The 15,813-nt window shown below is 34.3% G+C and overlaps 1 protein-coding gene across 1 annotated transcript in view; it reads right to left on the bottom strand.

Annotated features, from left to right (window-relative positions):
- The window catches only part of LOC111059924, a 41,975-nt gene extending 27,242 nt beyond the window's left edge, over positions 1 to 14,733 (bottom strand). Inside the window, exons 1-2 of the mRNA XM_039435641.1 lie at positions 14,425 to 14,733; positions 12,401 to 12,510 (exon numbers count right to left, since the gene is read on the bottom strand). Of these exons, the coding sequence (XP_039291575.1) occupies positions 12,401 to 12,472 (72 nt within the window). The 5' untranslated portion in view covers positions 12,473 to 12,510; positions 14,425 to 14,733. The remainder of the gene's footprint in view (positions 1 to 12,400; positions 12,511 to 14,424) is intronic.
- Between the last annotated feature and the right edge of the window lie 1,080 nt (positions 14,734 to 15,813).

Below are 15,813 nucleotides of genomic sequence, written 5' to 3' on the forward strand. Positions count from 1 at the left end.
GAGAGTTAACATGACTGAGGACACGAAAGAGATTACAAGGCTCAAGGTTGAGACAGTTATAGCTCCTACTAGTAACAGACCATCTCTTAGTGAGTCTGAACCCATGTGTTGGCAATAAAAGAGACTGGGACACTGGAGATCACACTGTCCTGATATCCTGCCATGTAAAAGGCGCGGAAAGAGAGCACTGAAATGTGTCTGTGATGTGCAGGAGGAGAATAAAACTCCGAACAAGACAGCAGTGATGCAAACAGCACACAGGATTCCTGTGATTGAAGAGTCATCAAGGGACAACAGACTATTCATTACCGTGACAATTGGTGGTAAAAAGTGTCGGGCATTGCTAGATACTGGCACTGAAGCTAATTATATGAGTAATGAGGTTTATGAAGTTCTCCAAAAAATAGGAATGATAAGGAAGGTACCAACTCATCACCACGCGATATTAGCTGATGGACGATCTACCCCATTGAATGGGAAGCTGACAACTAATGTAACTATAGAACAAATCACAGTTCCACTAGCGGCATCTATAATAGAAGGACTTGGACAAGAGTTGCTATTAGGCATGGAATTTATGCGTGAAAACAAAGTGAATATTCACACATTCACGAGAGAGGTGGAGTGGGATCCTCCCCAATTGAATCCTTCAAGTCAGCAAATTATGTCACAATTGCTCTTATTGAGGACTAAGACAACATCAGTACCAACAATAGCGGCTGTAGACTCCAAATCTCCGGACAGCAAGAGTCGCAACAGAAGGATGTTCAAGCAGGTTGGTTTGAACAGAGTTGAACCCAATGCCTTGATTGATAGAAAGGCAGAGTTGTCATATATTCCAAGACAAGCATCCTGGGATGACATGGTTGATCACTGTGATGGAATAAACAACTCTGAACGACAGGCCACAATTTATGCTCCAACTGTCAGAGCAAAGACTTTGAACTCCCAGAAAGTTGTGGAAGTTAGGATGGAACGAATGCCATCTCATGGCAAGTCAGATGTTAGCCTCACGGTCAACACAAAGAGGATAACCCAAGGTAGGAAATTATTCTGTGAAGACAATACAACACTCCCGCCACGCCCAACAAACAGGAAGGTGGTAAGGAGAGATTCAATGACACAATTGACTGACATGGAGGTGGAAACGTTAACACACCCTTTGACTGTCAAAGAGATAGTCCCACAGGATCATCTAAAAATATGGATCTAGTGATGTGCAACCGTGTCTCAACACCAGGTAAGCACAAATGGGCTGGCAGGCCACATATAAAAGTCTGGTTACCAGATGGACGGTGTTAATATGTGCCTGTGGACCAGGTATAGATGATGCTCATAGTGAGTGGCATACACCTCTAAAGGTGATGCCTGAGCGGCGTACACCTCTAAAGGTGATGTCTAGCTGGCTCATGCCTTTTAAGGTGGTGCCATGAACGCCTCTGCCTCCCCCCACCCACAAGTAAGAGTGAGGTGTCACAAAGTAAAATTGTGACAGGGGAATGTTGCAAAATAAATTTTAATATTATTAAAAGATGCTCGGCTATCAGGAAGCTAGCTGACCGCGGAGATAAGGAGGGTACTGATGGCACACCATTGAGAGGATTCTTACCGCATCTGGCAGCAGCACATCTCCATCCCCTCTACTTTGGGAGAGTATATAAACGCCGGACGAGCCCCAGACCAGAGCATTCCGCTCCCAACCTTCCTGCTCCTTGTACAGTGGCCTGTTGGCTGCCGTTCATCCCTGTCTTCCTCTCCTGGAACAGCAGCCCGTTGACTGCTGTCCGTCCCTATCCATCCATCCTCCCAGGGCACAGCGGCCCGTTGGCTGCTGTCCCTATCCTTCCATTCTCCCAGGGCACAGCGGCCTGTTGGCTGCCGTCCCTGTCCATCCATCCTCCCAGGGCAAAGCAGAGGACTTTCCTCCTTTCCCTGCCCACATTACGACTGAGCTAAGTCGTCCAGGAGCAACACCTGGGTATCAATCACCGACCTCTGAAGGTACTCAGGGTATACGTGATAGATATAAATAAATATGAGGGTTCTAAATATTGCACAAGACAATATGGTTTCGACACCAATCTAAGTTGCTATTATCTGACAAAGGTGTCAGCAGTGTGAGATAATACCAAGTGTGATTTAAGATGGTATTTGATTAGAATTCCTTATACTTTCTATTGATTTGCAGTACTATTTCAACTTTGACCTGTGTTTCAGTCAATTCAATTTCAGTAATTATGCTGAACCATTTGAATGAATCTTGAAAACATACTATTTCTGAAGATTTAACAATCAATGTTGTATATCGCTGATGTATCCAACACATTCAATAAAGAATATAGTTGGTTTATGATTTTATTAATTTGTCAATAATGATAAAATATGGTAGTAAAAGATTGGTCATGCATGAAGACAGGGTTATAAATGAAATGTACACCATTCAACAGATAAAATATATAATCTTACACAAATTTATATTCAATGAGCAATAATAAAATATGAAATGATAGATATAAAAACAATATGAGAAAGTAATCAAGAAAAAATATCACAGATAGCTCACTAAAAAATCTTACTATGCTTATTAGTATCAATTAATAATTCTCGTAATTTTCCCATCAGCATATATTATATTTATTTATATGGCTCAATCGTTCTACTTGCTTTCACTTGTCAAATAAAAACTTATAATTCCGTATTCCAACAATATCAAAAATTTAATATATACTCTCAGGGTTTGAGTTCGACCATCAGTATAATTTAGATAGAATAAATTTTCCCTGAACTTCCAGCTTCTGGTAATTCTTCTGAATAATACTTATACTGAAAAGTATTAAATGAGCATTATATAATAAATTCAATATCGATGGATATCAATTCTGTAGATATTTCAATATTCAGTTCTCATCAATGTTTTTAATAAGACTTTCCCTTATTTTAAATAATTGTGCAAATAAGTCTAAATCAAGCTTGATTCTAAATGTAACCTTCAACTAGCTAGCTCCATCAAATTTTGATAGATTCGTAGCACTGAGGGCCCTCTAAAATATTTTATAACTCACGTGCGCCAATTTTTCCCAAATTTAAAGATGTGGCATGGATTTCACCTTGTGTGTCCTTTGCCTTATTTCTGGTGGGCTGACATCATCTTCTCCAATGGGAATAATTAAATTTCATTACTCTTGTCATAGAGTGACTCCACTGAGTTATAGCGATTGCTTAATAGGAACATTCATATTTGAATTTTGTCAGAAGAAAATTAATATTATAATGGGTTCAGTATAATGCTCTCATATTGGTTGGTGTCCAGGTCGATCTCTGACAAGCAATTGGGCAGGTGATCCTCCCTTATTCTTTCTCAATGATACTTCCTATTTCCAAATTTGCATAAATTTGCATAGTTGCTACTATTGGTGGATTTCAACAAATCCCCAATGACGTATTTGACTCAGTCAAATAGTTCACAATACAAAGACATAATACTTAGTTATATATAAACATATTCACACTTAAATTTGATCTCATGCTAGTTACAATTACACAAAAATTTCACAATAATTATATATTTTTATAATTCTGAAAGAGACCATGTGGTGACTTCTTGAGATATATATTTTTTAGCGCCTACTGAATACTGGATTCTGATTGGTACATCACCAGTTTTTGTACAAAATGTGCTATTGTGTTACTGCGCTTAATAAAACTAGATCCTATTTCCTTTTCATTTTTATTATATTTCTTCATAAACTTATCTGCTCGTATATATACACAATAAATATTTTTTCACCCCACTTGGATCCAATGAGCTGGTTTTCGTGCATCATATGGAGGCCGAAAATTATTGTTTTCTGACCAGGCCGGTAAGAGTTTTACGGCCCTAGGGCTGTAAAATAACCTTGAAGTCAGCTGATTCTGATTTAATGTGAACAATGCAATAAGATACTATCATTTTATTTGGATGAATAAAATACAGATAAGATATATATTATAAACTATTCAAATTCGATTTTCAGAGAAGGATAGAACTTCTAACCTAAACTTCCAAAGTCAACGACAACAAGAATTGTTGATGTTGACATTCAGATTGACCAAATTTCAAGTGTGCTAAAACAACTAATCAAAAAACTTTTCATTATTTGTGTTTATTATTCAAGAATCAAAACATTTATAATAATATTATCTTATTGTCATTTGGAAGAATAAAAAGAATAAACTCAACCTCATACATAATTGAACATAATCTTTCAGGTTATTTAGACAAATCATAATAGAAAATAAAAATACTTGGACAATTTCCTGATATTCAGATTACCTCAGATTTGCTAGAGCTATGACCTTCCTGTTTTGCTTTTGGAAGTGCCTAATAAACAATTATTCTTATATTTATATTTTTTATTTTTCAGTGTGGCGAAAAATAACGTTCACACCATGGGCAAAAATGTTTTCCCGGCTCTCAATCTTCTCTAGTCCTCGGCCTACGGCCTCGGACTTGAAAACCGATTTTGAGCCGGAAAAGTCTCATTTTCGGTCCTAGGTGCGAAATATACTATTATATGATCTCAAACCTTAATGTCCTTCATTTAGCATGCTAGAGTTTACAAAAACCCCTTTGTCCTTGCTTAATTGAGTACTGTATACTTGCAATTATTTTGCTGGAAAGTATCTGACTGAATTTCAGATGTACAGCTTGACTGCTGTTGATGTTGCCGACAAGCTCTATTTCCGAAGAACCTTATTATTAAAAAATGACTTCCTTTTCGCATTGTTGCAAATAATCATTGCCTTTGGAGTCGTTATTATCTTATCTCTGTTATTCAACTGATGATAAAAGTTCCTGGTTTCTTTCCATGAGACCTAATAATTCATTTTAACAAATAAATTTTATGTGTGCCGAAATGCACCTTTATAAGCGATATCTCAATGTGAGAACAATGAAGTTCGTTGTGATGGATGAAGCTAAGGATTGAGTGTTTTTCAAATACAAGAAACATAATTATTGTTATCAGGTGTATCTGGAAATCTATCTGAGATAGAGCAGTCTACCTGGTCTCAGGTTGCAGAGCACAAGGTTAAGCCCAGAGGGATTTTCAATCACACATTTGAATGGAGACAATCGAAAGATATAGTCGATTGAAAACCATAAATAAGCATTCCCTTGGAAATTCGATATTTCCAGGAATATGATTTGTTTTTGAAAACATGTAGCTTGGTAAATATTTTAAGATAGATAGTTCGGAATAATCTAATATTTTATTCAAAATCATATCATTTAAATGAATAGAGTCTTGAGCGATTTTTTCTGTCTGATGAGTGTTGTTTTTGGCGCCCCCGGTTATATATATATATATATATATATATATATATATATATATATTTATATATATTGTGATGAATTTTTTGAGTAAATCTCATGAAAGGAGAGAATTAGCTAGGAAAATTGTAATTAACCTTATAGAATGAAAGATCTGCCAAACAAATAGTTAGCACCCGAGCGATAAGGCTTCCTTATCAACAGCTGAGTGTAAGATAAGAGTACCGTTTTGTACTACATATTTTTTCTCAAAGAATGATTTAATAATCAACTTGACTGCCATACAGGAATTTACAAAGTGCACTTACAGGCCATGAGACCACAGCTGGGATCTCACTTGATCGTCACAACTGGCCATGAGACTCCATATGGGATCTCATGCAAGTCTTTCTTCAATCACTCTGTGATCCCATATGGAGTCTCAATTCACATGTTTTGAATGATATTCCTTTTCTAGAGATGCCGATCTTCATAATGGTATGTTTAGCAAAACAGAAACTGCTATGAAGAATTAAATATTGAAACTCAAATTTCAACAAATATTTTTGAGCTTTTATCAACTTTCACACTTAATTATATGACTATTCCATCAATTTCGACAATCTAAAGTAAAGTTGGTACAACTGATATTAAACGCCTGTGTTCTTCGCGCAGTTTTTCAATGAATTGTTGAATTCTAACATTTATAGAAATGTTTTTCACTTTCAAGTTTCGAGTGTATTTTCTTCTGAAAATAGTGCAGTGATAAGTTATTTCCGTGCCAAGTTAGTATTGATATGGAAGCTCAAGAAATTTATGATTGTTTGATGAATAGCAGTGATGATGATGATGACATTCTTGAATCCGACTTGGACCCAGAATTTCTTCCCAGTGGCAGCGACAGTGATGATAATTTCAGTCACAATAACGAAGAGCCAAATGAAATTGCATCAAATGATGAGATTGATGATTCAAATAATAAAAATAATACTGATCTAGACTTATTGACTTGGGGTAATGATGATGGAGTTTGAGAAGACTTTATTTATGATCCCTCTGTTACTAGTGTAGGAATCAATCCAGATCTGATTGACACATTGAATGATGGAACTCCTATAGACTTTTTATCTCTATTTTTAGATGATGACATAATTAGTACAATTTTGCTAGAAACTAATAAATATGCTGAAAAACAACTTGCGCGATGTTCATCAGAACATGCAAGAATAACCAAATGGATTCCCACTGATTCAGGTGAAATTAAGATTTGGTTTGGGATCGTACTATGGATGGGTTTGGTGAAGTTGCCTGCTATTGAAAATTACTGGAGTAGATCAGAAACACTTTCAACTAATGTATCAAAATACATGTCAAGAAATCACTTTGAATTATTACTCAACAACATTCATTTTTGTGATGAAAGCATATATGCTGCGAGTACGCCTAAAGTGAGGAAAGTGAGGCCATTGGTTGAGTCTTTAGTTGAGAAATTCAACTGCTGCTATCAACCTGAAAAATATGTGGTTATCGATGAATCAATAATCCCATTTACAGGACGATAGTAGGCCAAGACTTTCATAAGCTTGTCAAAGCTTCCAAAGGTCGCTGTGCTCCCTGCTACTCACAATATGTAGCAACTTATGGCAGAAAAGTTGCCCAATCAAGGTCAAAGAAGACACGAACAAAATGTTCAACTTGTAACATTTTTTGTTGTCAAGACTGCTTCTTTAATGCACATAAAGTGCGCAAGTGAGAAGGACTTTATTGATTATTATTTATGAACAAACTGTTGTAAATGTTCATTTTTCAATACTTTCAATTGTGACTAATTTTTTAATAAATATCATAAAATTGCTATTCATCATTACCATTTTTTATTCTCACAATTACCTCTCACTCCTTGATAAATGATGGATTTCCACCAAAACTTCATTTATTAGTTGATACTCCCAAAAATCTCCATGATTACCAGAGTTGCTTGAAACATATGGCACTGGGAGGCCATGAGATCCCATATGGGGTCTCAGGCTTTAGAATGCTTAAAATTGTTTTTTTGCACTTTATTGAATACGAAATGACACACAAAATTCATTATTATCAATTTAAGATGTCATATGCTTGTGGCCAGGTGTAACACTTCATAATTTTTCAGCATGGCTCACAGTGACAATCGACCAAGACCCCAATTGGGGTCTCATGGCAGTCAAGTTGATAAAATTATAATTATTTTGCAAATTGATTACAAGTCATTTATGAATTGCTCATTGAACTTTTGGAGGTTACACTTTTGTTTACTATTGATCAGATGCTTTTGTAGCAGCTCAGACACAGCTGACTGACTCAATATATTATAAAATGTCATGCCAGGATTTCATGCAAGCTATAATATTATTTCTAAAATCAAGAACTATTGATGAAGGACAAAGAATTTCAAATAAGAAAATAAAAATAAGAAGATAAAAAATAAGAAAATAAAAAATAACTTATTGTTAAAATCTATTTATTATTCACGAAATTACATTAAAATGTCAGATGTTATTGTAACAAACTAGGTCATAGCATGAATATTGTATTACTGATAAGAGCAACAAAAATTAATTATAACAGTTTCAAATATAATAAGAATTGTATAGAAATATTGAATTATAAATTATTGATTCAACTGAGTCGCATGGTGAATGAATCTCTTTGGCAAGTCTAAGCCAATCATATGTCATAGAAGTATGTAACGAAGCAAAATTCTGATGGGTGAATAAAAATCCCTACTTGAAAGAAATTTATAGGTCTAAGTGGAATAATAGGCTAATATCGCCAAATACAATAATGCTTTTAAAGATTAGATAATATCAGGCATCATGGCTAAATTTATAATGGCCGAATAGAAATGGAAATGATTTGCTACTTATATAATATTATATAAAGTATTAAAAATTTGAGGTTAGGCGTAAAATATCCATTGATTGGCAACCTAATGATCGACTGAGTCGCATAACGTAGAATCTAGCCAGACACCTTGGCAGAAATTTATTGTAACTAAATGGTATGCAACTAGAGGGACCAAAAATCCACATGGCTAATTGTTATAAAATGAGAAACAACCTATAATCTTTAGAAAATTACTTGCATGTAAAGAATGTACTAAAAAACCCAGATAAAAATAATTTAATGTATTAAGGAAGTAGGAGGTTCGTAGGTGCATGTATACTATAATAATTTGCATGAACCAATCAAATGGTAGCAATTGATGGGCGGTAATAGTGAGCCGATTCAAATATATTTGTATATATTTCTATAAATGATAAGAGTTTGTGAATTATTGTTGTTCAGTTTATGTTTTGGATACGGCCCGAAGGCAGATAAATTATCAGAGGTTTAATATAAGCAATAATATAATAGATTGGCACGAACTATTTGAGCCTTGAATGGCGTAGTAACAAATTATTTAAATTCTATGTAAATTTGCAAGTCGGAGATGAAAATTGTGAAAAAGAAAGTAGAACTTGCCCACTTGCCTGCCAACCACTACCATGGAATGTCACCAAAAATTGTAGAGCGCAATATCTTACTGTACCTTTTTAATAACTTAAAGTTAAATCAAATTATTAATTTTTCATAAGACTTTGTGATGCTATAATAAAGCGAAAGTCATTTAAATATTTTTAATCCTTTGGAAGGGACAGCTTCGGCCACCAATAATCCAGGACTACCAGGAGTTTGGATCATCATCAGCAACTTATAGAAAATCCAGCATGTAAGTGAATAATATTTGAAATAGTGATAGGGCGCCCTCAGTGCTTTTAAAAATTAGGAAATTAATAAAAATACTTGTGCAAGTTTTAAAATGGTATAAGAAATATTTTATTCAATAGTAACGAGTCAATTCATATATCAAAAGATACACCAATTAAAAAGAATAATAAGTTCTAAGCTGATAATACAAATGTTCACATGATCATTAATTTTATAATGTAATTTGTGATAATATAATGTAGCTCTGGTTCATCAGATAGATTGATCTATCTATTTCCGTCAGGTGCCAAATCTTGCACCCTGAGATATTATATATTTATTGGAAACTATAGAAATTAATATATATTTGATTATTGATTTGTCAATTTATCAAGCTCTGCTCTGGGAAGTTGATATAATAAAAAGTAGGATTATCCAAATCGACAAGCAACAGCAAGTTGATGTCAAAGCTACATGCAGATAAATGCATATGATCAATGAAGTGAAAGCACATGGTAAAGTTTCGTGCTATAGAACTAGAGAATAGTATTAATCTGTGATATTTTATTTGATTTCGTTTCTTGTTTTATCATATATTTTTGTTTCTCTATATATTTTTTCTTTGACCTAAATTTTGAGATTATTTGTTTAATATATGTATCAAATTTTTCATGGTCTACCATTCATTTTCTTCCTCAATACTATAGGATATAAGTTATATTCATATATATATATATATATATTTTTTTTATAAATTATCAGTATTATATTATTAGGAAGTTATATTCATATATATATATTTTTTTTTTATAAATTATCAGTATTAGATTATTGCGAAAGCGCCTGTCTGATCCTATGATTTTAGTGGGATTATATCCTAGGAAAACCACGACCAGATTTTATAATTATTAAAATAACTCTCATGCTCTACTGATTGACGCCAAGCAAGAGGCTAAGCGTTATTCCACCAAAAGTAATGTGACAAGTAGCACCAAAAGGGATGATCGTTTGAAAACATCATATGTTAATCTGTTATCAAACAACAAACCTGCCTTATCATATATGCTAGTGCATGTACACTGTATAGAGGAACTGTATCTAGAGAATTAAGCAGTTTAAAAAAATATACAAATGAAGTTATTATTGTAATCAAAGGAATTATTTTTCACTGCTTGCCACTGACGTCATGCCTACGTCATAATCATTCTACCAATGGCAAATTTTCATGCAAATTAATTACACAGAGATTCTCAGAGAAAAGGTTCTAGCCAAAGGCTTAGAAGAAGACAAGTCACTTCCCTTTTAAAATCCTCACCGCTAAGACCTTGTTCAAAGTTACCAATTTCACTATTAGTGAAATTTCGTTCGATTTTTGTATATTTTATCTGTAAGCCAATATTTTGGGCTAATTTATCTATTATTTGTAAATGTATTTCATCAATCGATAATTCTAGAAACTCTAATTCAATTATCCCCTAATTTATTTTGGTGAAGGAGATATTTAATTAAAATTCCACACGTGCTGAAACTGAAGCCTGGACCGGCCACTGATCAAACAAATTTGATCTAAAGGAACCACGACCGCCAAAAGGATTCACGTGAGTTTTATATTTTGGGGCCCCAATCTTCGCTTCAAAAGAAAATACAGTGCAGAAAATATAAAATTTTTCTTCGTTAAAGTAATAGCCACGCCGACAAGTGCTTATAACCATTAAGATCCTTGATTTTACATGATATAGAATTTATAAGAAGACTCTGTTCTCGAAATATATTCCAAACGATATCTGGTCCTAGTACCCTATCTTGATCCTTCGGAACTTATTAGAGACGCAGTCCCTTAGATTATCTACATCAGGATTTTTGCTCGACCTGTATGATTTTGTATGCTGTTCCATCACAGGTAATAGCTTTAAGATATCTGTATTCAGTGTTTAGCAACCGCTACACTACCTCTGAAAATTTTATCAATATACAGTCAGTCATGAGAAGAATCAAGGGTGAGCGAGTGTTTATGCCTCCCGCGATTCAGACGATTGTATCGAATCTTGTAGTGACTCAATCAGTCTGATAAGGTCGCATGAATTGGGAATATCTGGAACTCAAAATATCTTGCAGCTAGCCGGAATTGGAAATATATGGTACTCCGAATATGTTGACAGGCAGAACTGCGAATATTGTGCAGGCTGGCGGAACTCAAAATATCATGTCAGCTGGTGGAATTGGAAGTATGTGGAATTAGAAATATATCGAACTCACAATATCGATCGTTATTAGTGAGACTGTGTTCATGTGGGATGAAACAAATTTATCACAAAACAAATGAAGGGTTCTTTAGTTAACCTAAAATAAATTCATCAACACATCAACAGTCATCAGTCTTGTTTGAAACAGATAACAGAGTTTTGAAAACTTGCATAATATGTACATGACTATTATTTTATAAACCAATATAATTTTAATATATAATGAGCTATGAATTACCCTAAGTGGGTAACTATAGTGAGGTCCACGTTATAATGGCAGTGGAAAAGGATAGGAGAACAGTGTTGATGATTCTCTGCCTTGACAGATTATATTTCTACATTGTTAAATAACGATCTGGTAGCGTTGCAGAGCTAGAAAAGTATAGCACTATCTGCTTTGTCGAATGACAGACAAGGATAGCAAGTCCAATGTTGATCAAATACTGACATTATAACGTGGACCACACTATAGTCCATATCATTCCAGAAAATAAGTCAGACTCGAACCATTTCTCAATCACAAACACATTACCAGTACTCCCACTTTGGCATCGATATTTTTGGTTCCAGATATTTCCAATTCCGCCATCTGACAAACAAATAATTTGAGTTCCAGATACTCCCAATTCCGCCTAGCAACATATTTCGAGTTCCAGATATTTCCAATTCCGCTGTCTTACAAATATTCGGAGTTCCACCCAGCAACAGTTTTCAAGCATAGGACATTTAACATTGATATTTTGAGTTCCAGATATTTCCAATTCCGCGGCCCCGTCTGATATTCACTCAGCGTCCACGCACGCATTTTCAAAAATTCTAACCTCAATACTGGTGACTCAGTACAAGATTCATTATACGTGGAGCTGTATATTTGTAGCATAACACAATTTGCCGATGCAACGTGAGGCATTTAAAATACAGCACTACAATATATAAATAAATATATATATATATATATATATATATATATATATATATATATATATATATATAACCCCGGTTATATCCCGGATTACATATGACTTGAATTGACATATTATGTGGTCCGCGATTATATGTCATTCATTGATAATTCCCCTGTCACTGGACTGTGCAGAAGACCAAACAAGAGTTACATGAGTGATTCACTACTACTTACCACATTTGATGAGATAGACATGAGTATATTCATCGATAAAGTTAGGAATAATAGATTCATCAACTTCAACATTTTTTATAGATACACGTCAGCCGTTATTCCAAGGGAATCTAAAAATATAAAATTGAATTTATTTTCTAATAATAGTGGATTTGCTCAATCTACTCTACATACAATTATAATATAAAAAAGGATGTCTGTTTGTTTGTTTGTTCTCTATAGACTCAAAAACAACTTGACAGAACGGCATGAAACTTTGGGAATATGTTGTGTGAATATTGGGGATGATTTCTGACCAAAAATCTCAATAGGGGGGCTAAAGCCGTGTCCACATTGAAGAAATGTTCGACAAACATGTTTGTTGAAAAAGTTTGGGCAATATTCATTATGTTTGGCAAACAATGTTTGCCCGTTGCCAGTGTGGGCGCGTCAACACTCAAAAAATATTATTTGTGAGTGGGGAGAACAGGTTTTATGTTTTACAGCTGTCAACACTGGAAATCTTTGGAAAAACAGTAATTTTTTGTTTGATAAACAATGATTGTCCAAACTTTTTAAAATGTTTGTCCCTGAAGTACTCCACAAACATGTTGTTCACATTGCATTCATTAATTACTGAAGAATGACAGACTAATTTACTTTTTTGGTATTTAGCTTAGCTTATATTCATCCTAAAATGGAAGATGGAAAGAATATGGAATTCTGTGTTGTTCAATTCATTGTACCATCTCCCTCGATCATCACTGGACCATCTATAGACAATCAGCAACTATCAAAACATTAAATTCATCTTTGTAACACTGATTTAACCTATCTATTTTTTCAACTCAACACTTTACAGATAGATATTACTATTAATTGTTTGAGAAGAATATGTTTTCGGAATAATAAATGCTGCATGACTAAGCACATAGGAAGTCAGTATTGAGATGTAAATGAAAATATTGATTGTCAGAAAATTTCATGATTCACCAGATAAAGTCAAGTGTGACATGAGATACATTGATTTTTTGGCGGTATGAAGTTCGCGGGGTGAGCTAGTTTCCTTTATTACTATGAGTTTAATGTGCTATTTAGAACAAATTTAGTTAATTATTTTAGTATCTATTGTACCATAATTTTCTTTATTACTATGAGTTTAATGTGTTTTTCAGAACAAATTTAGTTAATTATTCTAGTATCTATTGCCATAGTTCACCATAATTCAGGCTACGATATACGTACTGTACAATAAAACTGATCTTCCTCGAAAAAAAAGACAAAATAGAGCAGAAAATAAGTTGAATTTCTTGATACATTTCGAAATAAATCTCAAATATTGGATTTGATTAGATTCTTCACGACCTCAATATTTTTTTCTCACATTTTACGGTCACATTGCAATACTCTTTCAAATTATTTGGCACACACGAACACACTTTTTTCATAAGGGAGTTTACAATAACATATCATGTTCCACTCAGTTTGGGAAGAACATAACAATTCATCTGCGATAAAATCCATAACAAACATCAGAGGTGAAATACAAAACCAAAAAAACTTACTCCAAAATAAGAATATGATTGTGAATCAATTATCTGATGGGGAGCAGGGGCATCCAACAAGACGTATGGAGAGATAGAGGCAGATGGCGTGTTGAGTGCGGGTAACGGCCGGGAAGGCTGTAAAAACCCACGTATAAGGTAAAAGGTAAGGTATTGTGAATTAATATTCTCGAAATGAACTATTCTAGTACTATCTATTTTAGCCAGAAGTACGCTTGAAGAATCAGTAATTAGAAATCTTGAAAAAAAAATTATGCCCTGTTTCATTAAGCTCGGTCAAGTCACATGAACATGGTCAAGCCGGGTACGATTTGCCTAGTGAGCACTGGAATTTATCGATAGTAGCCTAACTATTGACAAAGGAGATATAAAAATGTTCCTGTGCACTCTTGAGAACCGTAGCCTACCTGATTTGAACATGTTCAAATGTCTTGACAGAGCTTGGTGAAGACAGGCATTAGAGAATTTTTCACTTCTTACCGTTTTTTAAGAGCTGTTTGTAATATTCCTCACAAACAATAGATCCTTTATAAAATATTTAGGCGAAGCACTTTACTTGTGAAAACACTCCACTAACGTATTGCAGAATCTAATGTAACAAATTCAAAGGCTGCAACGATCAAAATATTTTTTCCACATCACTCAATACAATATATTCATGGAGGCTGATTATTGGTCGAGAATTTCCAACAAGCTGCTAGGCTCAACTCACACGCGACTCAGGTCGAGAAGAGACTCGACTCTAGTCGAGAGCATGTGTTTCCAAATGGTGACACTCAGACCAGTCGATTCTAGTCTCCGCGACTGTCACCGTTTGAAAACACATGCTCTCTACTAGTGTCGAGTCTCGACCTGAGTCGCATAAGTGTGAGTTGAGCCTAAATATCACCATAAAGTCATGCTATTGAATACCGCACTCTAATTTTCCTTAAATAATCATCATCTACTTTATACTGTCAACATTGGTTGAATGAGAAGCATCTATGTTATTATGAAAGAATGCTGACAGTTTGAAGTGAAACTCACTATAGCTGAATGAAATATCTAAATTTGAACTCAATTCACTCATTAAACTATGGTGTGACAAGCAATGACTAGGTAAAGAGTGCTTTATGAAGTAATTTACAATTATGTAAGTTACAATAAATGTATATTTTTAGGTGATTGTATATTGCATACTTTAGTGATTGTATTGTACAAATATTTGTATGTGATTTTTGGCAATAAATTCAATTCAATTCAATTCAATTTGTGCTTTCAATAAATCATATTATATCAAATAATATATTTAATAAACTTTAGTCCAGTCAAGGAAAGGTTATAGAAGGAAAAGTTGAGAAGACAATTTTTGACCCCGAAGTTCTTTCTAGGGTAGTAAGGAGGTAAACATATCAAAAGTCCCCACCCCTACTCACTGTGCTAAGGGGGTGAGGGTGGTTTGAATGTGCCATTTTTTGGTTTCTCGCATAAAACTCTATAACAATGAAGAGAAAACTTGGAATAGTGAAATGATACATCATTTCAAAGGTAATTCAATGGTCTACAAACTCACGATAATCATCAGTTTTTATGATGCATTGTTGGAGAGTTATAAGCCCTAAAAGAGCAAAACTTTGGATAAAAACCTGTTATTTTGAAAATTACATACCTTTAAGAGCGAATAACTCGGAAACTGTTGAAAATATCATAAAATTTCACTGAACAGAAAGTTAGGGAATTTATCAAGTTTCATTTTTGAATAGTTATTTATGTCGGTTGAGTGCATTGTTCTCAAGGTATGAGCGTGGAAGCAAAACGCTGAATAATGCAAATTTTAAACCACCCTCATCACCTTAGCACATGAGTTACGAATGGAGACTTTTGATATGT

The sequence above is a fragment of the Nilaparvata lugens genome, chromosome 9, assembly GCF_014356525.2.
Source record: "Nilaparvata lugens isolate BPH chromosome 9, ASM1435652v1, whole genome shotgun sequence".
Classification (NCBI taxonomy): domain Eukaryota; kingdom Metazoa; phylum Arthropoda; class Insecta; order Hemiptera; family Delphacidae; genus Nilaparvata; species Nilaparvata lugens.